General features: G+C 41.2%; 1 protein-coding gene across 2 annotated transcripts; it reads right to left on the bottom strand.

Moving 5' to 3' along the window:
* Nucleotides 1-3,496: 3,496 nt before the first annotated feature.
* On the bottom strand, nt 3,497-24,192 carry LOC142029149 (carbonic anhydrase 13-like). 2 transcript variants are annotated; one of them, XR_012649852.1, is made up of 8 exons: nt 24,055-24,192; nt 17,729-17,926; nt 13,740-13,858; nt 10,328-10,423; nt 9,116-9,178; nt 8,051-8,206; nt 4,660-5,721; nt 3,497-4,014 (listed from the first exon to the last, which is right to left on the bottom strand). XR_012649852.1 is itself a non-coding variant. In XM_075023524.1 (7 exons), the coding sequence occupies exons 1-7, from the start codon at nt 24,083-24,085 to the stop codon at nt 5,608-5,610; spliced, it is 777 nt and encodes a 258-aa protein (XP_074879625.1). In that variant the 5' UTR covers nt 24,086-24,192; the 3' UTR covers nt 3,497-5,607. The 2 variants fall into 2 exon arrangements, 1 of the variants encoding a protein (XP_074879625.1); XM_075023524.1 differs by having other exon boundaries at nt 3,497-5,721.
* Between the last annotated feature and the right edge of the window lie 808 nt (nt 24,193-25,000).

The raw sequence follows: 25,000 nt of genomic DNA, 5'->3' as shown, positions 1-25,000 counted from the left end.
AACAAATACTATTTAAATAATCTTCAGCAATTTTCGGATTGCCACTGCCATCTGCAGACCTGGAGACACAGTATTCTTTCAGCTATTCATACATAGGTACCTATGCTTTCTACATAACCATAAGAATTTTAAAACAATTTTGGAATATAAGTTTGGATGCCGAGATTCTTAGTTTCCAGGTAAACTGTTTATTCATGAAATCATAAAATACATAAGAAACTGGAGTTTAAAGATGGCAAAGGGGAAACAGAAATCAAGAACAAACTCTCTGAAAAACACCAAGGATGAATGGGTTCCTTTTTTTTCCTCAAAATTGCCAAAGTGCTGTTTTTGTAAAAAATTTATTTTATTGAAAGCACATTTCTGTGTGGTGTTCATACAACTGTAGAAAAGAGAAGAACTGGGAACAAAAAGTTGACATTCAAATGGCTGATGCTTTATTCCAAATATTTTCAAATCAGAGACAGAAAAAAAAATAAATCAGATCTTCATTAAAAATACATTTCATCTATCTGTTGCATGCAACTTGTATGATTTACATCTGAAAAACGAAACTGTCAGAAGCATCTACGAATTATTCAAATTTATGTACCCAAGTATGTGGATGGAATTTAATAAAATAGAAGTGATTTGACTGTGCAGCACATCAGTTCTGTTAAGTGGAGGCAGAGAACCTTTGTTTTCACATGACAATCCAGTACTCTCCTGTCAGAGACATTCCCTGTCCTCAAATTCTGCTGCACAAGAGAAGCCAACACAGATCACACACGCAAATCTTTCACCACAGTGAAAACTTGTATTTGGCATGAATGACGGAGAGGTTGACAGCAATAGGAAACAACATTAATTTACAAACATTTTTGTTTAAGCACTTTGGCATTATCTCCTGTCTCACGAAGGCAGCAGACACCCAGAAAAGGCCATCCGTCCATAGAGTAAGTACTTCACAAATAAAAGGTATGGAAATAACAGTATCTAAGAGATTAAGTCACGGACCAAATCTCTGTTAGGCTAGATCTGTATAAACGAACAATAGCAAGACTTAATATGAAAAACAAGCAGGCTATCTATATGTGCAAGAACATTGGTGGAAATGTAACACTACTGTATTTTTCTAGGATGCTTTATAAGTTAAGGTTTTTATCCTAAGTCCTAAAGAGATGCCAGGGAAGAAGCATCAAAGAAAAATTAGCATAGGCAAGTAATGGTAATTAAAAATGGAAATGGAACGAACTCTTTACTCCACAGCTAAAACTGCAAAGCAAGATCAGACTGTGGGAGGACCAACAAAATATAAGAGTTCGGTCAGAAGTTAGATGTAGTCTATCTAGCAGCACAGTGATAAACAAGTATCCTGGTTTCAGCTGGGATAGAGTTAACTGTCTTCCTAGTAGCTGGTACAGTGCTATGTTTTGAGTTCAGTATGCAAGAATGTTGATAATGCTGATGTTTTCAGTTGTTGCTAAGTAGTGTTTAGACTAAAGTCAAGGATTTTTCAGCTTCTCATCCCCAGCCAGTGAGAAAGCTGGAGGGGCATGAGAAGTTGGCACAGGACACAGCCAGGGCACCTGACCCAAACTGGCCAACAGGGTATTCCATACTATGGGACGTCACATCTAGTATAGGAACTGGGAAGTGGGAGTGGGAATTTGCCGCTCGGGGACTAGCTGGGTGTTGGTCGGCAGGTGGTGAGCAATTGCCCCGCGCGTCATTCGTACATTCCAATCCTTTTATTTCTACTGTTGTTATTTTATTAGTGTTATCATTATCATTATTAGTTTCTTCTTTTCTGTTCTATTAAACGGTTCTTATCTCAACCCACGGGTTTTGCTTCTTTTCCTGAATTTCTCCCCCATCCCACTGGGGGGGGGGGTCAGGGGGTGAGCGAGTGAGCGGCTGCGTGGTGCTTAGTTGCTGGCTGGGGTTAAACCACAACAATGGGATTGTTACAATGCTTTTTTATACTAGTTAATAGATAATAAAAGAAAAAAAACATCTCTGGAGCAGCATTTCTCTGGCATTTGTACCTTCATGCTGAGGCTGCAACCTGAATGTGCTCTATGTCTCTCAATTATTTGCAGCTTTTAACATCTGAAGGCTAGGCAAGGTTTATCTCTAGCAACTGCTCCTTGCCTACCTAAAGCTACAAGAAACTAAATCCCAAATTTCCTTTCCATTAAGTTTATAAAAAATGTATTACGTATTTCTTTCTATTATGTTACTTTATTCATATGCCATATTCTACTTTTTCCAGTAAAGTTATTTTGCAATTGATTATTTGGAAGACTTGGGTTTTTTCTCCTGGAATTGATTCCTTGAATTCTTTTAGGTCCCAGTTCACGTCTGGAAGGCCAGCAAAGTCCTGTTGCTTCAGCAGACAAACCTCTGTAGGAGCAGACAAAGCACAGGTATGTAGCAAGTGGGCGCATGGCAGCAAACAGATGTCTGCCTGATCTTCAGTCCCCTGTACTCCAGAAGGAAAGACAGCTACTTCCCAGGTTTTTTCTCTGACATAAAGAAAATTCCCAGCTGATGTTAAACTCTGTCTTTGCAACATGAAAGACATCATGAGCATGACTGGCAAAGGCTATAAGCACAGCAGAGCACACTGCTTCCCTCCTGTGCCAAAACCAGCAGAGCTCACCCCAAGGCTCAACTGCAGTTTATTTAATTCTGAGAGTAAGCTTATGGGTGATCAACAGTCCAGCCGTGTACAATTCTTGACAGCTACTATTTTCAGCAAATACCCTATATGTTTTTTGGTCACTGAGCATTTCATTCTTCTTAGTACAAAGGCTCCAAGTGTGTCAGAGCGTAAACAGTTGATCAAAGAGATCCGGAGCTGGGGGAGGTGATGACACATTTTAGCCTTGTTTGCTCTAGAGTCACCTTAGCACAGTATGGAGCCCACACTTGAGATTTAATTCCCTGGGAGCACATCATGTAGTCTGGTTGAGATTCAGTGCAGCTTGGGCATAGAGCAAGTTAGTGACTGAGGATGCAACCAAGTGCTCAGTGCTGAGACTGGGTCCATGCTCTCACCTTACAGTTGCAGCAGATGGATAACCTGGGAAGCTGTTCCCAAAGGATTTCAGGCAACTAAGCATTTCTAGTCTTTTTCAGATGCCACCACTAGCTTTCAGCCCAGATGCAGTACCATGCTAGGTCAATCTAAGGTGAACACAGCATCTCCACATTGTGAGAATTACTGTGAATGATGTCTTCTAAAACTTATTAGCATAACTCTATAAAAAGTCAATAGTTTAAAAAAGCGCTATCAGAAACTTTTATGTACAATTGATTGCATGTCTTACCACTGCCAAAGACATTTTACTTTGAACATAAAAAAGACACCTAATACTACATTGCCCAGAGATAGACTTCAAATGAGGGGTGACAATTTTTTCCAAAACTAAAGCTGCAGATGCTAGTTATAGAACTGCAGCCTTCTCTATAAAACTTTAATCTCTTCAATAGAAAATACAAGACACATTCATAAAATCCATTTTTTATTTTGATAAAATCCTTACAAATATCAAAGCACTGGATCAACTCCACTGTTTTCAATACATAAAAAACATGTAAAACTTTTGTTTCTGATATGAAGCAGTAGCCTTATTACTTTCTCTTCTGTGGCAAACAAACTTTATCACCTTCGTGCAATTTGTAAACATTTTGTTCATGTTCTGCAGCTACTTACATGACAGGGAAACATATCAGATCCAACACTAAGTCTAAAAAAGGGTGTGAAAACACGCAGCACACTCCCGCTCTCTCCATGCACACTTTCCAGACGTCCTCATTCAGAAAGAACCAACCTGAGGTCTTTTCAGCTGCATTCTCCTCCCTATACCAGAAAAGAAAAAGCGCCTGCAGGTTTTTCCCCTTTGGTTCATACTTGTATCTGCTGCCGCTGCCAAATGCCTTTTATTTTTCCCATGCTCTACTTGTGTTCTTTCCTTCAGAAAACATTCAGAAGGCATGGAGAGGCCTTGCAGCAATAGTAGCTATATTCTGGGGGGGAGAAAACAAAAAAAAGTCCAGCTATTTTAAACTAAGCTAAAATATCTATGGCTCTATGTCTAATTTATTCAGTTATAAGAAGGTATATAAAGTCAATCCCGATGGTGATTTCCCTCATGTTTGTCTATCTAAGATCAAAAGACCTATTGAGGTAAAAGGCACACCCTATAAAACCTATAAAAACCCAAATTAATAGAGAGCAGTCATGGAAGATGAGTTGGTCAGAAGTACTACAGAGATTGGTGGTAGTTGCTGCCCATGAAACTTGTAGCTGCCTCTTTCAGGTATCACTGGTTTTCATATGTAGTTCTCACAGTGTGAGGGTAAATCTAATCCTATACTAAGCTATAACCTATGGCAAGTTCATTAAAAATAATAAAAATAAATTTGGCATAAAACAAACAATTATATTCAGATAACAAAAGCTCCTGAGAGGAACACAGGCTCAAGTCAGTTCATAAAGACAGACATTTCAACACATTGCTATTGAGGGTTGCTCTTTTATTAGATATTAACTTGAATCTGATTTCTTTGGCCTCCTCTAACTGCTATCTTTGGTCTTGGAATATAAGTGCAACCACCCAAGTTCAGCTATGACAGCAGAACATCAGCCAGGACCTAGGAGATGTTACATACCTGAGTAGTGGTGTGCTCCACAGCAAGACGTGAGGTATGCAGCATGTGTTTCACACTGCAGCATGCAATGCTGTTTAGTATGAAACAGTCTGGAGCAACAGCTACCCCTGCCTCCTGATTTTAAGTGGTAGGAGTCTGATGCTACATGGATATAGTGTTACAGTCCCTATTGTTCACCAAATGCAACAGACTGGATTTAGGAATGAACAGTTCCCTCTATGCCCTTCCACCTTGCAGTTTTCAGGTTTCAGGACAATTTCATCACTATATGTGTTGGAATTCAGGAATACCCAATCCACCTGACATGATCCTGCAATATACAAAATCCTTACTATTTGCTTTTAAAAAAAAAAAAAAACAGTACATAATTACTGCTATGAAGCAGTCAGAATAACAGGATGATATAAATATCTGTTTTCCTTAAATGCTATTAGTCATTACTGCTTTTTGTAGGAAGGTAAGCATGGTATAGCAGAAGTCAGCAATGAAATCATGTCAGCCTTAAAATATTTTTTTCTTGAGACTTAGACTGTGAAGTCTTATATAGAAGCTAAAAGTTATGTTAGAGACCAGAAGAACCATCCCAGAACATCCTTTACTGCCGTTAGTATCAGGGATCCTGTTCAGTAATTTGGTAGCAAATTCTGGACACCTCCTTCACCACATCTGACCCTTATGATTAGCACTGCCCTCTGTACATGCAACACTAACACCTCAATGCTCCCAAACCAATGCACTCAAACACAGTCAGACCTGTTAACATTGATGAACCTGCAACAGCTCAGGGCATACTTGTTTGTGAGAAATGACTGCATGGTCACCAGTAATAAAACAACACCTACTTGTTAAAACAACTCACAAAAAAAAATTAAAAATCACAAAGTATATTAACTATTAAAATGAATTCAGCCTTTGGTTTCAGAGGGAGACTACTCTGGCTTTACTCCTTTAATTCCTTCTGACTTCTCGTCCCTTTAAAGGCTGGGGAGGCCGGTAGTTTCTCAGCAAGCAGCAGGCGACCTCATCCTCAGCAGTGCTCAAGAGGCTGCGGAATTTGGCGAGCTGCAATCAAGAGACATAAGGTTCAGCAGAAAACCCTCACGCTCATACTAATGAAAAAGCATGTAGTAAATATTAAAGACGCTTGTCACCTTTTTTCTGCCAGGAAGAATGGAACTGTATTTTTCTATGGCATGTGGGGAATGGCAATTTCACCATTTCTGTCCTCGCAAATGAAAAACGACGACTACCAAGAAGACCTCCCAAAATACACATCAGAATGAAACTGTGCATAAAGATTATTTGTCTCCTATATTCAGACTTTGTCTTCCATAACCTGATCTAACCCAGGGTTTTTTTTATACTTTTTAGTTTGATTTTATACTTTGGAGATTCTGGAATGTTTCATGCCAAAAATTAGATTTCTTTTGTGCACCTATGTATGTCTTCTTGTTCAAAGAGTATATTCAAAATTAACCTGGAATAGTAGGTGTCGTGCTATAGAAAGCTTCCATAATTAACAGTTTTCATATAGTAAACATGTACTCAAACCAGGAAAGATTCCAAATTCTTCCCTTGTGAAGACACAGAACAGTTATTCATATCTCAGCCTGAGCTTCTCTGCTTAAAACTGATCTCAGCAGAAACCCAGATCAGAGCTCCATGTTTAAACCTCGGGAAATCTGAGTCTGATTTCTGACCTGAAGTTTAGTATTTTGTCTAATTTATAATATTTCTAATATTTACTATTTCTTTATACCACCTTACTTCCCTTCTAGGTTACCAAAGCTAGGACAGCACAAAAATCATTCCATTATAATAGAGCATTTAGTTGTACAGCACATTGCATCTTAACTGCATTAAGAGCAAAAAAAGTCAATACTATCTTACTTCACACCATTCTAAAGCTAACATTTGTAATTCAGGCTCCCTGTGAGTTTCTAAAAACTTGAAATTTATTTTTAATTTCTTTCAACCTGAAAACCGCACCAAAAGGAGGTAGTAAACTGTAAAACCCTGAAGAAATACAAACTTGAGGAATAAGATTAAATGGCGAAACAGTATCAGTCACGGTGATGACTGCTTGATCACAAGGGTGGACATTACTGGAAACAAACACTTTTGGCTACATGCATGCTTGTATGTTTAAGAATATAGCACATTTATAATTTAATATGTAAGGTATAGCTACAGTCTGTGAAAAATGACTAGTGAAGAATCAACGTATTTGACATTGTTTCTGACATCATGTCCTCTGAACTTGTTACACATGGGTGCTTGTATACAGTATTTCACATTTTAGAATGCATTAATTATAGATTAGCCCAAATAAGAACCTTTTAACCTGAACAATGGCTTGTCTTTGGGAAGTTGATATGTTAACACAAATTTTCAATCTTAGATCCGTACACACTGCAGTGAGTCTTACAAAGCCAGATTGAGGGGAGTGAGTAAGAGATACAGATGAGAAAAATACACACACTGAGAAAATACATGACTTCAAATCAGTTACAAACAGAATCTGAGGTCTCCTGACTAACAAGCATCCCATTCAGTGAACTGTCTTAACGTTTCACGCAAAACTGAAGTCACCATTTCTGCTGAGTATGCAGCCTAGGGTATTGAATTTTCTGAGGTATTCATAATATTGACCACGAATGAAACAAACACTGTGGTACAAAAATCGTAAGGATTACAGTATGCCCAGAATATTGATAACATATTGCAGGTGACGTACTTATCAACATCCAACATTGGAAGCTATGATCTGATGCACTTCAGTGTCTCTCCAGTGGGAAAAACTCTTTAGACCTAAGATGATCAGCCCACTGGGTGTCACTGTTGCAACATTAATATATAGCATGAAGCTTCATTTAATAAGAAATGTAAGCAGACTCTTTTATGTGGTATCACACTTTTCCTAAGATAGTCTAACATAAACCCCAACTTAATACAATTGTAGTTGCTTTTCATTATTCTAGTAAATTCACCAAGTTTTACATATCTGGAATGCAAGAAGAAATTTATTATTCATCTGCCAAATAAAAATGCCAGAGAAGAGGTGTGAGCTGGATATGCAAATAATTGAATTGAATGGAATTCCAGGATTTCTAAGCATCACCAGAACCCTTTTTTCTGTAAGTTCCTTGTGGGTTATTTTTGATTGTTAATTTTTAGACTATGCACATTCTTTCTTAAAAATGGATAATAAATAGCTGTTACGCAAAGAAAGGTAACAAGAAGTCAGGATTTGATACACATATTTTGTCCTTTGAAAATTTGCCAAGGTATGCAATGCCAAGCTCTGCAAAAAATGTATTTTTGGGTCACATTTACAATTTCAAGTCTTACAAAAGTAACATTTCTAGAGCAGTGAAAAGTCAAAAAATACCTGTTCAGAACAAACACTTATGGGCTCTCTCAGAACAATCCAGATGACACTCTCAAGAAGAGGTGGAACAGTGAGAGAACCAAAGTAAGTCCAGTAGTCCAGGGACTTGGGAAGCAGACAGCTAGGATCAAAGTTTGTGAATAGTGCTCTTTTACCCTGGAAAGAAAAAAAAAATAGCTCATTGTGATTCTAGATTAAATATATTTAGAAATTTATTTCTTACATGAAGCTTAAAAAAAAAACAACAAAAAACCAGGGCAATATTACTTAAAAGCAAGAGGCCAAGATAAATCATGCCAAAGGAGGTACTATCGGGCAGGCTGGCAGGATCCTGGATGATCACAGCAGGTGAGCTAGTGCCCTTCTGATGAGGTCCTACCTCTGCGGCAGCTTTGCTGCTGCTATCCTTGATGCCAGCAGGACACCATCAAAGGTGTGTTAGCATAGGCTCCCCATAGTTAAAGATGAGATGGAAGTTGAAGAGAGAGGTGAGAAGAAGTTGGACTTTCAACATGGTCTCTATGAGGCTGGCAGAGTAACCCCACAGGTTACTGCCACCTGCTCCCTTCCCCATTCACTCCTCCCAGGCCCACCAGTTAGTACTTCTTCTCCCTCTTCCGGCTACCAGGTCAGAGATGCCTGTATGAAACATGATGTTGTAAGGCTGGATGATTTCTCTCACACAAACAATACCTTATTTCTCACCCTGTAGCTCAGCAAAACGGGAGGAAACCTTTCCCTCATCTTTTTCACAACTTTCCACAAAGCATGTTCTTCCCCTGTTACTATTCTCATAGCAACAGATTTGTCAGAGACTAGGTTCTGCGAGGAATTGGCCTTTTCCTCTGATCTCCAATTGTATACAAATTATTCTTTCTCTGCTTAGTTTTCAGCTTCACCTAACAAGAACGCTCCTAAACTGTCCCAAATCAGAGTTAGGTATGGATAGCCATGAAACTAGGGACTAGGAAACTTGAAGGTGAAGGGAGTAGCAGCCAGATTACAAAAAAAACCCAAAAACAACAAAAGCAACCACCAATATTAGTATTCTTTCAGAAGCATCACCTTGATTCTGATGGTGTCCAAGCGGTCAGTAATCTTCTTCAGCTGAGGGTTGCATTCACCAATCTATTAACACCAGAGAAAAAAGAAATACTTGAGCTCCAGAGAAAAACAGCAAAAATAAAAAATCAAAAAGCAAATGCATAATGAAACTGTTTTATATAACTTTACTTAAGTGACTGTGAGATCTGATGGATTTTGTGAGTACAAGCCTGTGACTAGCTGGACCTTAGAAATAGTACTCACTGTAAAGAAGATCCACTCCCTCGCTGACAGTATTTATTCTGGCTACTCACAGTAATTATTTCAGCTACAAAGGACCCACAATCTTTGCACTGCAGGGAAATAAAAGCAATTTATTTTTCATGTTTTATGTGCAGGATATTAAAAGTTGCAGGCTTACATCTGAAATCTAAATTAAAACAGTGAAAACTTTTTTCTTAGGTATCCCAAGCAGAATTTGTGTGCTAAGAAATCCAGTGAAACTTTCCTTGAATTGTTATAATGTAAACTGGAAAGAAACCGAATTACTGAAGCAGTTCTTTGCAACTGCTGCATGTAATGGCTCCCTGACTGTGCCAGCACCAGCCCCAGCTGTGCTCAGGAAGCTGTAGCAGCCAGGCAGAAACCACAGATTTGCCCAAAGCCCTATCCTTTGTCATGGATTGTGTGAATTCTCCATCTACTTCTTCATACAGAAGTCAATGAAGCTGTTGCAAGAGTTTAATTTCATCCTAGAACAGGTACAGAGGGCAAAGAGGTATATAATAATTCTAAGGAAATTCTCCAGTTTCTGGTTTTGTTTTTTTTTCATTATTATTTTTCAGAAGAAACTACCAGCCTAGAAACAAACCATTAAAGAAGTACTCGAATCAATTCAGATTTCTCTCCTAAAGAAACCTGTTAGTCAAGTACAAGTTATTGGGATCCATATAGGGGCAGCTGAATTAAGTTCCACATCTTACATTGTACAGGAGTGCAGACTAGGCAAAGTGAAAACTCTCACTGTCTTGGAAATCTATTAATCTGATATTTTTAATCTTCAAGGAAGCACAGCTTTCTATATTGGTAAGTAAATAGTGTGAAGGAAACAGTGTAATTTAATGCCTATATAAAAGAAGTATCTCTTTAGCAATAATTATACCAACCATCACCACTATTCCTTTGGGTTCATAATGCAGATTTATTAGAAGGGCTGAGGCATTCTTTTCTTACCTTCAGAAATACAGCCATGACTGCTAATCCATCTGACTGACGAGCTGCCTCAACAAAACTGGAATACTTCTCTGAGTTCCAATGGACCACATGAAGCTGAAAAGTAAGAGACACAGACAGCATCAACTCCCGCTGAACTCAAATAGTCACAAATTAATACTACAACTTTACAGGTTTTGATATTCTACTTTGCTCTTTTGTATTCAGAGCCATTCAGTTTTCTAAATGCAAATATTTCATGAGATTGGTAAATAGGTAGTTCACACAAATGGCAAAAGCATTTCCAGTGGCTGGGTTTGTTCAAAATTTAGCAGCAATCAGCACACGACAATGCCTGGCAAACTGCTGTTGGGTCCCCAGATTTCAAACAGAGAAGCTAAGACAAGATATCCCATGGTTACATAACTAAAGCTTTTAAATCCATTTTTAGTACAGCTGATTTTAAAAAGTGATTGAAAATCATGAGGACGTCACTAGTATTTTGCTCCTCTTTTTCTTTAATCAAGCTTTCAGTAACATTAATCAGCCACATAAATAGCTAGAAACAGGCAGAGAAACACACATTAAACTTGCACTGACCCCTTTTCCCTTGTTTAGTTTAAGCTGAACTTCAAAATTTCATTTTTGATACCTTCCAATTGTAATTTTCTATTATTACCTGTAGTTAGGCACTTACAAGCAGCTTGATTATCTCAGATTTGAGCATTTACATTTCCAACATGCATTATTCTGGAACCATCCTGTGGTAGTTGCTTAAGCAGCTTAAAGACACCACCTAGGCAGGTGGGGAAAGGAAAAGCCCATGACGTCTACCCCCATACCACCTCAGTCCTTCCTGCTAAGCCAGGTTTCCTAAATCCTGGCCACGCTCCACAGCAGGAGCTCCTGGTTCCCGGGAAGTGCCAGGATGTCCCAGCCTTGAGCAACGGTCCGACTGCCAAACCGGAGAGAGCACAAACACTCACACAGCACTTAAGACTAAGTACTTCACAAACATTAATTACTCTCGCAAATCCTCAGTGGATTAGTAAATCTTATTACCCATAGTTTTTAGATATGGCAAGAGAGGCTCAGAAGCAGGGCATGGGACTAGCTTTTCTAAAATCGGTGCCCATCTTTTCAGACTTTGAACTTTAGGAGTGCTGAAAAGCAACTCCACTGAATGACTTAAACTGGGATGAACCCCTGAAAAAAAAAGGCTTTCTTTTGGAACACAGCACTTCAAGACCTCTAAAGTAAGAGCAATTTAGGAAAGCTGGAACTTGCTTTAAAGGTTTTCTATGGGAAGCAACATAGCTGCGTGGTTGAAATAGGGATCTAGAAGTGTGAAGGTTTTGACTCTAAATCTCAGTCCTTGCCTAACCTCTATGAGTTTCAATTTTACATATCTGTAAAATGGAGCTCTTACTTGGTGTTACAGAGTATAAATAATGGTTTTTAAGCATTTGGGCTCTAAAGTGCTGAAACATTACTTCGGCAAGTAAGGAATCCCACTGAAATCAATAACAAGGCATGTATGCTCATGATGAAACACATGCTGGCTCACAGCTGCAGAGATCCTTGAAGGAAAGTTGTCAAGAATATTATAAATTAAACCAGCAAGAGAACATAGTCCACTAAGCCATTCTCAGGTGCATTAATATCCTGGAGCTCATAGTGCCTGCACCACTCACTATTACAAGTTCACAGAAGCTACATTAAACAACTTTTAAACAATTACATTTTTACATACACAAAAAGGAAACAGATACTCTCAGTCAGAATTGACTTTTATTGTGGATTTTTAAAAAAGCAAAAAACCAACAAAGAACAAAAAGGAAAATTCCTGCAACTAAATAAAGCCCACTCCTATTCCCTCATCGCTTTGCCAAAAAAACCCCAAACCAACCCCTCCAAAAACCAAAACCCCCAAACAAACAGAGCTGTGAAACACTTTTGGGTACAGCCCCATTCTCAATGGCTTGTGACTTCTCTTTAAGGAATATATGCCGTCTTACCACCGCTCTGTCACTGCAGCTTGTGAAGAGACCTTGATCAGACCATACGTTGTCACAAAGAATGGAGCCATGGATCCCTTCTGCTTCCTGGTGGGCTTAGAGGGCCGAACCTTGCAGTCTTCTTTACCTGTATACTAATTCTTTCTTCGACTCAGACGATGCTTTTTCTTGAAATCTTACACATCTTCCTTATGAAGGTGAGCACTGAAACCATCCTCATGTCTCCTTCTGAGGTATTTTCTTTTGTGTGAACAGTGCTCAGAAGCCTTGATCTTAATTCTGGGTTTCTTATCCCAAAGCCAAAGTGACATCTAGAGAGCTTCTTGTAGAGGGCTACCCAACGAACAGGTGACGGAAAGGTTTTTAGACTGGCTAGCAATTCAGAGATATTTTCTCCTTCCATTTGGTTTCTTAGATGGGAAACATATATATATTTTCTCAGCTAGAAATTTGGTTTTGGTACTTAATGGTTTTAAAGCACCTCTATTAATTCTTTATATTCCATCTCACCTGGTTCCTGTGGAAAACATAAGCCTTTAAACACTGCAAATGTCACTTTTCCCCATTAGTGTTAGAAAACTGATTTTTTTTCTGACCACTCTCTCTTACAGCATTTCAAGTAAAATCTGACCACACCACTGCGCATACATTTCATTTTTTTTCTTCTTTATATTATGTCTTTTATTTGTCCATTACCATTTATTTTTATACTTTTACTCCTTTTCAGCCCCAGAAAACTCTTCTACTGTGTGAACTATGTGTTGTTAATGAACTCAGCCTCATGAAAATACTCCATGTTACTTCCATTTGCAAAGAGGAATCGGATACTGAATACTTTTTACTGTAGACTACTCAAACACACCGAAGGAGACAGAGCAGGAGCGAGCTCTCCATGCTAGAGCAGACGGTGCATTTCTCCCTGTGGCACGCTGCCTCCACCAAAACGCAGTACCTCCACATACAGCAGGCACCCCACAGGTATTAAGGTGTGGTTCTCAAAGTCATAACCATCACATCGCTAAATGCACCACAAAATGCAACGCTCCTAAGCACTGCATCAACTTTACACTGCACAGGCCCCAAATCAAATAATTCTGTGGTTTTTAACTGCAGGTGAGTTTGAAAATATTCTCCAAGGGACAGACAGTGAAAGACAACGTTTAAAATAACTCTTGCACATTAAATCTTGCTCTTATCAAGCTCTTGTCTTCTGTACTCCTTTTTTAATCCTCTCCAAAGCTTTCAAATAGGTTCTCCTTTGAGAAAGGACCAAACATGCAACACTTCAGGAAGACCGCTTGTATTTCAATAAAATGGGGGGAGAATGAAAAGCGGGAAGAGGAGGGGCAACATTATTCTTACAATGCAAAACTAGTCACAAGCTGAGGTACAGATGACTCCATGTAAAGCCTTACCTCTGCCGCGTACTTCATCCCATCCACCGCGTGCTCGGAGCCGGCTTCGTCGTTGGACCCCCAATGGAAGTGAATCTGGCGCAGCCTGTAGGTCCCGCTGAGCGGCCCCCCGGTCAGCACTGGAAACCCAAGCAGAGGAACAGGCTTCACTGCAGGAACGGGAGCCGCTACACACATCCTCTAACCTCACACCAGACTTCAGTCTTCGGACAGTCCCCTACTCCTCCTCACAAGCTGTCTCAGATGGCTTCCCATTTCTCTGAAGTACTACAGAAACCCTCACTTGTCCAGGATGTGACTTTCCAAATTGCATTTATGTGTAAATTACTGAGTTATGGCCCACTAAAGGGTATGGTGTTGTCACAGGTTTGTCTTGCTGTGGGTTGGATATTTCTCAGTAGATGGGAAAATGTTTCTATTTTGCAAGTGGTCTCCTCTCCTGAATTTATTTAAAAGAATCACTGAGAAATTAAGCTTAAAATACAGGTTTTATGAACAAAGGGGAGGATCAGAAAAATATAATGTGAACATAATTTCCTCTCCTTTTTGAAAGTTGGAGGAAAGTAGGTGGAGCTTAAAAAAATTTTCCAGGTTCTTTCCTTTATTTGCAACTAGAGCCAGTTACATCAGATTGAAGTCTGAGAAAAAGGAACGTATACTAACATAAATAAAATGAAGCCAACACTACATATGCATTGTACAACTGCAGTATTACTGACACTCAATTAGCCAGGGCTTGAAGGAATGTCCTATGAGGAGTGGCTAAGGACTTTGGGCTTGTCTAGTTTGGAGAAAAGGAGGCTGAGGGGTGACCTCATTGCTCTCTACAGCTTCCTGAGGAGGGGACGTGGAGAGGGAGGTGCTGATCTCTTCTCCTGGGTATCCAGTGATAGGGCATGTAGGAATGGTTCAAAGCTGCACCAGAGGAGGTTTAGACTGGACATTAGGAAGCATTTCTTTACCAAGAGGGTGGTCAAACACTGGAACAGGCTTCCTTCAGAGGTGGTTGATGCCCCATGCCTGTCAGCATTTAAGAGGCATTTAGACAATGCCTTTAACACCATGCTTTAACTTTTGGTCAGCCCTGAATTGGTCAGGCAGTTGGACTAGATGATCGGTGTAGGTCCCTTCCAACTGAAATAGTCTGTTCTGTTCTGTTCTGGGTGGGCTTTTCACTGTTTTGCTTTTGCAAGTGCTTGTGCCTCTTGCTAATCAGATTTGGAACCAAACCATCTCCGCACAGAGACTTGAATGTGAATCACATTCAGAAAGATTCCTTATTCACTGCAAAACAAATCACCCCACTCTCCCAGCTCTGTATCTCCTCTGATGGTTTGGGAATTAGTCTGAGCTGGTTTACTGGCTCATTATAGAGATTTTAAGGGGAAAGGATGGGAGCTTTAAACAGATGGTTTTTAAATTAAGAGCACTGCAGAGGACAATAGTCATTTTTTCTCTCTTCTAGGTTTACTCCAAAACCTAACTTCATTAGGAACAAAATACACCAAATAAAGATAAAAGAAGAACTTCTTAAGTTGCCTATCTGCTAACACAAGTAGCCTGGCTAATGAAAAGGAACTGGAACTGTTTATCTGTGGGGAAAAATATTTGACCTCCTTAAAATTTCAACTCAAAAACATGCTTTTACAGAGCCTATAAACCTAGTGAACAAAGGGGATGGGGAAGTGGCACTCCTAAAACAAATTCCTTCTTTCAAGGACTTAAAACTTGGAGGCAAATGATCCTGGAAATGTGTAAAGATCAGTATTCTAACTGGCTGAGGGAAATCTATTACATAGAAATGCATCAGTGTTCAATGAAATATTTCTGCTGAAAAATGTGGAAAATGGCCTGATGGTGTATTTGTGCCATATCATACAGTGATGGTAAAACCCTTCCATTCCAATGGTAATTAAGGAAGAGGTTAGGCAGAAGCCATTTAAGGCAAATACCAGTATCTCAAAGTTTGAAAAGAGCTGGAAGAAGAGGTCTTTGGAACATCAGTAGATCAATTTCAGAGAATGGAGCTCATGTGGTACCAAAGAGGATAAACAGAATCACACAAACAGTTACAGACTTGACAGCCCAGTTTCAATGCCAGCCACAGTGAAGAAATAGTTCATATGGAAGTCAGTTAATAATGCATTGAAAGATGCTAATGTATTTAGTACCAATTAATTTGATTTTTTTTTTTTCCATAAAACCAACATATGGCAGGAGTGCTTACTTCACAGGGGTGCCCCACAGACCAAATTTTGGCCCTAGAAAATTCAGTATTTTTTGATCAATGACCTGAAAGAAAACAAAAACATTACTGATAAAGTTTGTCAGTGTCAAATATTAGGGAAAATAGTGAATAACTCAGTTTATGGACACAGAAGGATTTGAATTCTTTGATAAGTAAGGCATGATAATGGCCAAAATTTAAAGCCATGTATGTGGCCTGAAGAATCTAGTCCATACATAGAAGATACAGAGTCTTCTGAAGGAGACTGGGGATTATATTTGTTATCTGATCAACTTCTGTCATTGCTTTGCCATGACATGAACTATATCCTTGGAGATATGGCCTGAGGAAAGCAGTAAGAAGAGGATCACATTACCACTGCTTTGGTACCAGTGTAGAGCCTACAGAAATACTATGTTCAGGCCCTGTCACTTCATGGATGGAGTTAGAAAGTGGAAGAGGTTCTTGGTGTATTCATATTCATATTTGTTACTTTTTAAAAAAAAAAAAAAAAAGAAAAGGAGTTTAAAGGCTGAGTTGATCTAAGTCATACCAGAAATAAAGTGTGATTTCGATTTTTAAATTGTGAGGGTAATTAACAATTAGAACAACTTACCAAAGGCTGTGGTAGTTTCGTCATCGCTGGAAATTTTGAAATCAAGATTGTATGTTTTTCTAAGAGATGTGCTTTAGTTCACCCACGCCTACTAGGCTTGAAGCAGAGATTAATTCTGGGAAGTCCCATGGCATCTGACACACTCGAGGTCAGACCAGATCACTGACGGTCAGCTGATGGCTTTCAGGCAACATCCAATGTTGCTTGTATCGACAGGAAATTTAAGAATTAAACTAAGACTGTCCAGAAAAGCAAAGTATGATGCTCTCTCCACCTATGTCTCTCCCTGTTGCCACTATAAACTAACTGGTCCTCAGGACTACTGGACAGGGTGATCACAAATTAGTCTTTCTCTGGCTTTGACCCTTGTGAAAGCATCATGTGGGCCTGGATCCTCAGCTAAGCCTTACACAACCACAAGAGGATTTTATTGCTTGAAGAATCTGTGCTCCTACAGTTTCAAGGGGAGGTGTGCTAGCTTGCCTACCATCCAAGAGAAGGTTTTGAAGATGAAGGCACTAACATTAAAAAGACTATGGTAAACCAGAGAACTTCTAAATAAGAATTATTGCTTGCAAAAAGGGAAGCTACATACTTCTAGATAAGACTGGGACAGTAACACTTTTCAGAGAAGAAAAAGGATCACTTGGGACATATTTCATTTGTTCTGTATCGGCTCCTTCCTGACATGAGAAGTCCAAGTATGGCTTGTAAAAAGGGAAAACATATATAACCAAACCTGCAGCTAAAGTCAGATAAGAGACTTGAGCGATTCGGTTGGAATGAACCTGTAATGAGACACAAAGGATTCATCTGCAGTGAGAGAGAGTAGCATTTGAAAAATTGTACACAACACTGTTCAAACAGGGGGGCTGGCGCTATCTAGCTGGTTGGGGTGGATCAAACCAACCCTGTGAAAAGGGAATCCTAGCACTTTCTGAGAAACGCAACCTCAAACTCGTGTCCACGTATGTTCCCACATTGTATCATGCTGAAAGACAGGGAGAAAAGGAATCTCTCATCTGGAGGAGCAAAGCCTTATTGTTTATGAGGAGTTCATACTCAGCAGTGAGACATGCCCAGGCTGTATGTGATCTATTCAGGAAATGGTGGAAGAAGACACAGTGCAACAGGAAAGGAACAAACCTGATTTGTTGACGGTGTCATCAAACTCAACACTGGTGGAGTGCCCATTGTTAAGGATGATTTTAGCAGAAGCCGGATCGTAATTGGGATTTAGAGGACGGAGAGAGGGATCATACTTGGTTTCCTCAGTTTTGATGTCGATGGGTGACTGACGGTCTCCATTAGCGACAGGAAAAACCTCCTTCCAGTGGGCGGGCCCTGCAACGCATTGAAGAAGCCTAAATTGATGGCAGTGCCCTGCTTCATATGAAAGAAAACTCTGCTTAAATTGTTCGTGTTTGCATCTTTTAAAGTCAGAAAGGGTGCATCAGAAAAACACAGATCAAAATATTCAGCTACTTTTGCTGCACCACATTGCAACAGCAGTTCTCAGGACCCCTTTATCTACCTTGCATGGTGTATCTCACTGTATTTGGCCTTTGAACAAGGCCACATGCAGTAGGCAGATATTTAACTATTTACAGTTAAGACTCAACTACGCACAAGACATACTAACAAATGCTCATTCAAATCAAGCATCCTGTATCCAACAGGCACTGTGCCCCAATAGATTTTTTACATGCCATTTTTGTCTAACACCATGTCTTATTACGTGTTTAAGGATTACCTCTTACCTATCTGAAATCCCTGCATTAAAGGTTTTTTTATACCTTAGTCATTGGCTGCAAAAGACCCGAGAACACATCTTCTACTGACTATGCTGAATGAGATGGGGAGATGTCAAAAAAGATAAAAAGGCTGAGTGGTGCATGGGCTCTCCTGGGGCCTGATGGCAGTGCCTGTAACCTAAGCATCGCTGCACAACTGATCACCTCCTCCCAGTGCATCAACGCTGCAAACCAGCTGTCACAACACAAGAGAGAGTGTCACCCTCGAACCATAAAGTCTACACAGACAGCCACACGCACACGTACACACACGCTAGTATAGTGCTGACAACATCAGCAAAGAGCAGGAATACTCAGGACAGTGGTGCCTGCACAAGGTTTGGATTTCTATCACCTCCTGCTGATAAATGAGAGCAGATCTTCCAGACATAGAGTTGCACCACCATTCACCAGAATTAGCTAGAAATTAAAACACTAAAGAAGCTGTTAATCAATACTAGTGATCTCGAGTTAACCTTCCTCTCTCCATGCAAGCTAAGCCAAAAGTCAGCTGAAAAGCATTGTCTCTGTAACTCAACAATATGGATATCAGAAAAATGGCAAACGTCATTCTAAAATAGTAAGAAAAGCTTCACAGATGAGACATGTGAGGTGTCTGTTCTTATCTACTAAACATCAGAGGGACCTCGCTAAGAATATATGTGCCACTGTTGAACCATAATTGAATAATAAACAATGTGGAAAGAGGCCATAGAAGAAAAATAGGAACAATAAATTGCTTGGGGAATGTATTCTATAAGGTAAAGACAGCAAACAAGGTTTAGGATGGAAAAGAGGGTAAGGTAAGGGAAAATGGAAAAGGGAAAAGGAAAAATGGAAAAGTCTGCAGGGCTATTATAAGTAGTATTATAAAGAGCATAGCACTTGTTTTTCCTCCAGGCTTATCATGGGTAAGAAGCATAATAAATCAACTGAGAAAGACTGGACGTAAGAAAAACTTAAAAATGATCATCGAAACTGATCTTGTAAAATCTGCATCACTGGAAATCCTCATAACTGCCTATGAACTCCTACCTATGAAGATAACTGATCTCAGTCTAAAAATCAGCTTGTTGGTTTGGGTCTTTCTGGACGGCTTATCACTTAAATAAACATGAGAAAAAAAAGGATAAAACTATATTACGCTGTGATTAATAGCCTAACATCAAAAGTTGTCAGATAGTTTTCTCTCCTTGACTTCAATCAAAGTGAACATAGCTCAGAAACTCACAGGTGCTAAAAAAACCCAAGCAGCCCGGCAGTAAATCAGGGAGGGAAGCGCCCCACGGTGCCCTGGGGAAGCAGCTTGCACAGCCACCTGGGCAGAGACTGATGCTCCTCTGAGCAGCACCAAAAAACGGAAGAGGGAAGGAGTAGCTTGTAAAGACCAGCTTAAGACTTAAACCTCAGGCAGCACAAAGGCAAGGGCCTTCAGTCTTGAGTTTGTTAAAAAGTCCTTTTGTTAATGACTTCATTAACTAAACTCATTAAGGAAACCACTTCTAAGCAGAAGATAAAAATCCTACTGGTTTGAAATATAAAGCTGTTTAAACTTTATTCTTCCCACTTCACAAATGGTCATAGAGCTATTCAATATTTTAATTATATATAGTAATTTTAATTTATATAATTTTAATTGTGTTTAGATCCTAGTACCTTGTAGTTAGAGATGCAATGCACAATTTTATTCATAAGAAGCACCACTCCATCATTTATACCTAACTAGTGTGGTTTGGGATGCTCAGAAAAAGCTTATTGCTACTTAATTTTAATGTTTCAGACATTCCTTAACTGAGGAAAGGCAAAACATATTTATGTGCTTAACTACTTGGTCCTATTGCTCCATCTCAAAAATACCTATAGTTATTGTACATTAAATAATATGAATTATTTGCATTTGGAAATCATATGAATGTGCCAAAAAGAGGACCCAAGGCTGTGATTCTGTCATTAGCTAATTGTTCAACAATAAACTTCAGTTCTAGAAAGGTATTGTACCTGCTTTGGTACTTGTCATTAGCTTGGATGACCAAAATCATGTTTTGCTATGGTGATTAAACATCTATCAGTAACACAAGACTGCCAGAAATCTGACCGTTCAAAATACACAGGAAAATATCACGAAACTTCAGCTCATTTTGTACCACTAGGTTATATCAAGTGGTATTCCTTACTAGATTATCTACCAGCAATCTAATACAATTATCATACTCCTGCCACTCTGGGAAAATTGTGACTCAACTCCTTACAACAGACCCCACCCCAAAGCAAACTTTGTGTATGCCTGTTGGAAAATAAGTCATTACAGTTGGAAGAGATGCTCAAATGCATGTCATACAATCAGATTCAAGCCAATGGTGAATATTTCTCCAGGGTGAAAATTTCTTCTGAATTTGGACCTGAATTACATGCCTTCATCTCAACATAATGTACACTTTAATTTTCCAGATATGTACTTTAAGACATACCCAGGAAAGTGTAACTCACGGGTTCACATCCCTTCATTTTTTTAATTTACTGTAGGAATGTGATTAAATATACCAATTCTTGAACTTATGAAATCCCATTCTGTTGATGGGAAAATGTTCTGTTGCTAGAGGACATTACAATCAAAGCCATTGTGACCAAGAGTTAGGACAAAAAACCCGAAGCAGCTGCTCTGAAGATTGCATGTCTTTATTTTGGACACAGAATTACCGTATGTGATGCATACCTCTGTCACTTTTAGATCAGACTATCGCTACTTATTGTACCCACCAGCACTGCACACATTCATTTCATGAAATAGATCTCATAAGGAAGGCAGTTACAAATTTGTCAGGAAATAAAACTCCCTATAGCACCTAACTTTTTTTTTATACAGCTGGAGTTAAAGATGATGAGTTTCATCAATTGTATAGACTAACTTGAAACAAGCCTAGTGGAGACATTGCAGGATACGGTTCAGTTGCAGTGAGCCTCTATACTTGCATAAATAGAGCACGTACAGGTGAAAAAGTGGATTCTTTTTTTGGACAGTTTGCTCTTATATGCAGAAAGGTCATTAGTTTGGCATGGTCTGACCTTTGCAGGATCACGTCCTCATTTATTCCTAAAGAGAAGCAATTGCCCAGTTTACCATATACAAAACTCTTAAACTTATAAAGTTAGGTTTGCCAGTAATTTAGTTGCATATTGGGTTACAATAAGATTAGCTCAAATAAAAACAGTTGGAAATTCACAACGGGTAAAATTAAGTGCTGTTTTTTAAAGCAGACATCAAAATTATGTAATTATTCTCAGGGAAAAAAAAATAGTATAAGGAATTATGGTTGGAATCGATGATCTTAAAGGTCTTTTCCAACCTAAATGATTCTATGATTCTACAAATTCATATCCCCTTTTTATTTATAAAATGCCTCAGTGTTAATAGCAGTAACTGAATCAAGAGACATTTTTGCAGTGAAACATAATGCATGTAAATACTTTCCATACATTTTATTAAACAAATAGTAAACTGAAGGCAATTGATTTGTCTTCTAACTAAGGCAATTCCCCAGTTAACTGAAAAGACTGTTTCTGTGAAGGGGCGAGAACATTCCCCTCTTCACAGAAACCTTGAGCAGGAAAGAAATGCATGCATGATGCCACAGTGAAGCCAGTTTTCAAGATCTCAGTATTATGCCTCCATACATAAGCACCATAAAAACTGTAAGGTAAGAACAGTGGGATGAAAGCAAAGGCCACGGTTTGCATAGAAATAAAATAATGCCTCTTTGCATTTCAGAAATACGTGCATCAAAGCAGGGCAGAACATTTAATTCTGTGTGTAAGTCAGCCCATGTCCTTATACATAGATATACCATATATGCAGACATGTATGTGTAATATCTTACAGTTTATGCACATGATGATTTATGTTGCTGTTATTATTGCTAAGGGGCAAATGAGTTTCCCTCCGGTTAAAAAAACAGCGCTTTTATCACTGCAGGTAACAAATGCAGAACTTGGAGTGAATGCAGATGTCTTTCCAACTCTTCAGGAAGTCAACTTTAATATATGACTGCACCAGATTTAATTAATTTCATTTTGTTTCTGCCTCATTAGTTGCAAAAGTTAATCTTAGTTTCAGGGAAACTATTCTCAGGGTCATGCAGGGCAACAAAATTTTTCAAGAATCAGACCAATCTCCCGCATCTGCTATTCAGCCAAACAAGAAGCAAGCAAACCCAATAAAATAAATGCATAAAAAGAGGAAAAGCTGAGAAACAAAACTGATGCTAGGGAAGCGCAGTGAAGTGTTGGATATCCATGCCTCTCTCCTTTAGTCTCTTGGGAAAGGTGGGGGAAGGGGATGGACTGATGAGGAACTACCCACTCTGCAGCTGCTGGGGGCTCCAAGAAAGGAGAGAAACTCCACCCCAGATACGTTACCAGCCAGTAAGCAGAGTTTTATAGGAGAAATGGGGCCTTAAGCAAGGTCCAGGGCCACCCTGATAGAAATTCTGGTGCCCTCCCCTTCCTAGAAGTTGAGACTAGCAAAGGAGGAGGGATAGGATAAGGGAGGGAAAGTGGGCTGCTTATCTGGACAGTGCAGGTGAAGTCCACAGCACTCTTGGAAAACATATGGAGAAACAAATTTGAAAAACAAGACCCATTTACGTCTTCAGGGGAGGGGTAGACTGGACTGCACAACAGCAGATAACGCGCCTAATCATTGCAACATCACTGTGATCCACCACCACCCAGTTTTTCAGGAAAAGTATATCCACCCAGAAAAGATGGAACAAAAGGACCAGGAAGGAAAGGTAGCACTCACGCCAACAGTATCCCAAACTTGAAGTAATAATATACACGAAGCATGCTCCTATAGGCATTAGTATGTGCAAATATACAGCTTTCTCCTTTTACTATGACGGTGTTTTACTTCTCTGTGTATTATAACAGACAGCACAAGTTATTCCATTTATTTTATCAGAGCTGAGTCTCCAGTTTACAAAAGCATTTTCTTTTCTACTTGCATGACCTGTGAGCCCGTCTGCACGCAGGAGCAGCGTTTGCATGACTTACAATGCAAAACAGAGGAAAGTCTTTAAGCCTGCTGATGAGCGCATCTTGGGACTTCAAAGACCGACGAGATTAAGGAAACCATGAAACGACTAAAATCCAAAAGCACCTCCTCTTAGGTACATCGTTATACATTCAAATGACCAATTCCAGTACCTAGTATTCCCACCGTATAACAGAAGCTGAACACCCCCCGCCATCGGAAAGGCGCTGCCGATACAGCCACTCCGATCGTCGTGGCCGTCTAACACTAACTAACACTCGATGCGTACACGCAACTGATCCGCTCGACGCGCAAACCAAACCCCGACAGGGAGCGAGAGACAGACCCGGCTCCGAGCCACCCCCAACCCGGCACCGGCGGGGGATGCTGCACGCACGAACCCCTCTCGCCGCAGCCAGCCCCGCGGCAGCCCGAGACAAAAACCTCCGCGGCCTCACGTGGCACAGCCTCGACAGCGTTTCGGCTCTTTCGGCTCGCCCGTGGGCTCGGGAGCTGCCGAAGCCAGCTGCGGGAGGTGCCCTCGGGGGTGCCCCGCCGGCCGCGGCCGCCCCGACGGACGGCCCCGCGGGAAGCGCCCCCGCCGCCGCCGCCGCCCCCGGCCCATCGCCCGCCGCTCCCAGCCGCCCTACCGTTGTGCTCGTCGTATCCCCAGTGCAGCATGGCTCTGGTCTCCTGACTGGACCTGCCGGGACGGGACGGGACGGGACGGGAGAGGCGGCCGCGCCGTCACCGCCGCCCGCTTTGAAGGCGGCGGGCGGCGACGCCCCGATGCTCGGGCGCCGATAAGGAGCCGGCGGCGCTCCGCGCCCGCGCAGCTCGGCCCCGGCCCCCCGGCCCGTCCGTGCCGGTTCTCGCCCCGAGCCCTCCGCCGCCCCGCGTTCCCGCAGCGCAGCGCGGTGCCGTCGGGGCGGCCCGAGGGGCAGCGGGCGGCTGGCAGCTGCCGTGCCGCCTCGCGAGGGACGGCTCCGACGGGGCAGAGGTGCTGCCCCTCCGCCAGCCGCCTTCCCGCAAGCGGCACGAGTTGTGCGGCAGGGAAGGACGGGGAAGTCAGTGTCTGTTCCTGGGGCTACCCCCCCGCCCCCCTAAAGTAAAGCAAAGGGATGGTGGCTGCCCGGCCCGGCGGCGGGCCCCGGTGTTCCCCTCCCGCCTTGCTCCCAGGGGAGTGAAATCAATTGCCTTTGGAACTGGCCGTAGAGACATCCACGTTTGACCGGCGGGGCCCCTGAGACAGAAGGGTTTCCCACTCGAAATTATACCCCCCCCCCCCCCCCTTGCAAACCCTGTGTTTCAGGGGCTGTCACGCACGTGCTTCGGCACCGTGGCGTTTAACTCGGCGGCCCGCAGTGACGGGCGCAGAAAGCCCAGCTCTCCCGTGCGGGAACCGGGCTGCCAAGAGCGGGAGCAGCCGCGGCGGACGGGGACGGGGACGGGGACGGGGACGCCGCTGCCGCTGCCGCTCCCCACCGCGGGGCCGGGGCAGGGGCGGTGGCGCGGAACGGGGGGGCACAGCGCCCCCTGCCGGCGCCGCCCAATGGCGGTGCTGGCGGCGATGTGTGTGTGTGGGGGGGGGGGGAT

This window comes from Buteo buteo, chromosome 3 (genome assembly GCF_964188355.1).
Source record: "Buteo buteo chromosome 3, bButBut1.hap1.1, whole genome shotgun sequence".
Classification (NCBI taxonomy): Eukaryota; Metazoa; Chordata; class Aves; order Accipitriformes; family Accipitridae; genus Buteo; species Buteo buteo.
This window is presented reverse-complemented; position numbering and strand designations above follow the sequence as displayed.